A 2,586-nucleotide genomic window follows, 5' to 3' on the forward strand; every position below is an offset into this window, starting at 1 on the left:
GACAGAGACCCAGGGAGAGAGAGGGGGACAGAGACCCAGAGAGAGAGAGGGACAGAGACCAGAGAGAGAGGGGGGGACAGAGACCCAGAGAGAGGGGGGGACAGAGACCCAGAGAGAGAGGGGGATAGAGACCCAGAGAGAGAGGAACAGAGACCCAGAGAGACAGGGGGACAGAGACCCAGAGAGAGAGGGGGACAGAGACCCAGAGAGAGAGAGGGGGACAGAGACCCAGAGAGAGGGGGTCAGAGACCCAGAGAGAGAGGTGGACAGAGATCCAGGGAGAAAGGAGGACACAGACCCAGAGAGAGAGAGGGGGACAGAGATGCAGAGAGGGGGGACAGAGACCCAGAGAGAAAGGGGGACAGAGACCCAGGGAGAGAGAGGGACAGAGATCCAGAGAGGAGGGGACAGAGACCCAGGGGGAGAGGGGGATGGAGACTCAGAGCGGGGGACAGAGACTCAGAAGTGGGGACAGAGATGAAGGGAGAGGGGGACTTGGACCCAGAGAGGTGGATGCCAGCGATGGCAGAGGAGCCACCTTGACTGAGACAAGGGGCAGAGGGTAGTGAAAAACCAGAGTGGGGCGAAGGGCAGGAACTCAGAAAGGAGAGGCCAGAGATTGAGAGGAGAGAGAGGGACACAGACTTGGGTGAAGGACAGACACTCAGATGAGAGGGGGACAGAGCCCAGAGTGAGAGGGAGAGGCAATCCCATGGAGGGGGACAGGGACCATGAGAGAGCAGGTGACAGAATGGAAGAGAGAGGAGGAGCCGTGAACAGGAAAGGAGACCCTGAGCGGGGCAGTCACAACAGGTGAGGAGGGGAGATACTGACACAGGGACGAGCAAAGCCACGTGTCTCCTGCCAGCCCTCTGTGATGGGGACAGCTGTGGCCTCCGTAACCTGAGTCCCCCCAGCCCTCCCAGCTATATTTATAGCCCTGGCCTGGCCCAGTCCCTGCCCCCAGATCTGAGTTCCAGGGACAGGAGGTCATGGGTGCCTGTGTTGAGGGCCATGTTCCTTTCCCCAATTCCAGGGCCTCAAAATTGACATCACTCTCTCACCAACACATGTCATTCCAGCTGGAAACTCCCCGCAATCCAACCCCCAGTCCTTCCATCGCTGGGGTCTCTCCCCTCTGCCTTCCCCAGGTGCCCCAGGGTCCCTGAACTTGACCTGCTAAAAGTCTAGCCTTTGTCTTTGCAGCTGCCGAGCATGAGCTTGTTGGCAGGCCAAAGTCAAGCCCCTTGATCTCCATCTCCTGGCCAGGGAGAGACCCCTCCACAGGTCCCCTCCCCAGCTGGGAGGAGGAGGAGTAGGAGGCGGGCAGGCGGGGGACTGACCCAGAATAACTCAGGGCTGAGAGTAAATTTAGCTGGAGAGAGGGGAGGGGAAAGGCCCTATTGGCTGGGGAGTGGGGAGGGAGGGCCCCGGAGGGGGGTCAGGGGGCTCCGGAGTCAGCCTCAGAGGGGTGTCCAGAGCTAGGCAGCAAGGACCAGAGGAAGGTGGACAGAGACTGAGAGGACTAAGCAGAGACACAGAGAAAAAAAGAGACAGATCCCAAAGGGACAGACCCCAATATTCATCCACGGAGCCGCAGAGGCAGCTGGAGCCGCTGCTATAGGAGAAGCTCTGCTGCCTGTCCGTCCCCATGGGCCACCGTAGGCCATGGCTGCACACTTCTGTCCTCTGGGCTGCAGTGGCCAGCCTGCTTCTCCCCCCGGCCATGACCCAGCAGCTGAGAGGGGCCGGGCTGGGCTTCAGCAACCAGAACAACAATGCTGGAGCCGCTGGGCCCTCCCAGGAGTCATCGGCAGAGCTTGGCCACCCCCTCCGCAGCCCTAGAGACCATCCAGACAAGAACGAGGATATCTCCACAGAGAAGGGGCATCACTTCTGGGGTCATCCAGACGGTGAAGAGGAGGATGAGGATGTCTCCAAGGAATATGGCCACGCCACAGGCCACAGGCCCCAAGACCACGAGGTCAGAAACAAGGATGTCCCAGGTGAGGAGGTCTTCACAGAGCATGGTGGGCAGGCCCGTGGGCACAGAGGCCATGAGAGTAAAGACACGGAAGACTCAGCAGAGCGCAGGCATCACACCCCCAGCCACAGGCGCCACAGCCACCAAGACAAGGATGAAGACGAAGTTGTGTCCCATGAGCCTCACCATCATATCCTCAGGCATGGACACCGAGGCCACGATGGTGAAGATGATAAAGGAGCAGAGGGGGAGGAAGAGGAGGAGGAGGAGGAAGAGGAGGTCTCTACTGAGTATAGGCACCAGGCCCACAGGCACCGAAGCCATGGGACTGAAGAGGATGAGGATGTCTCAGATGGACACCACCACCATAGCCACAGGCACCAAGGCCACGAAGAAGATGACAATGATGACGATGATGATGTCTCCACTGAGTATGGACACCACGCCCACAGGTACCAAGACCACAGGAGTGAAGAGGATGAGAATATCTCAGATGGACACCACCATCATGGCCGCAGCCACAGGCACCGAGGCCACGAAGAAGATGAGAATGACGACGATGATGATGATGTCTTCACTGAGTATAGACACCAGGCCCACAG

At 59.2% G+C, this 2,586-nt stretch overlaps 1 protein-coding gene across 1 annotated transcript; it reads left to right on the forward strand.

Moving 5' to 3' along the window:
* Positions 1-1,409: 1,409 nt before the first annotated feature.
* LOC116548279 (sarcoplasmic reticulum histidine-rich calcium-binding protein-like) lies at positions 1,410-2,581 on the forward strand (the record flags this gene model as incomplete). Its single annotated transcript, XM_032273821.1, has 1 exon — positions 1,410-2,581. A coding segment is annotated over exon 1 (930 nt), but the record flags the coding sequence as incomplete, so codon positions are not given.
* Between the last annotated feature and the right edge of the window lie 5 nt (positions 2,582-2,586).

Source organism: Sapajus apella, unplaced genomic scaffold, assembly GCF_009761245.1.
Source record: "Sapajus apella isolate SASKATOON/1434 unplaced genomic scaffold, GSC_monkey_1.0 scaffold9081, whole genome shotgun sequence".
NCBI lineage: Eukaryota > Metazoa > Chordata > Mammalia > Primates > Cebidae > Sapajus > Sapajus apella.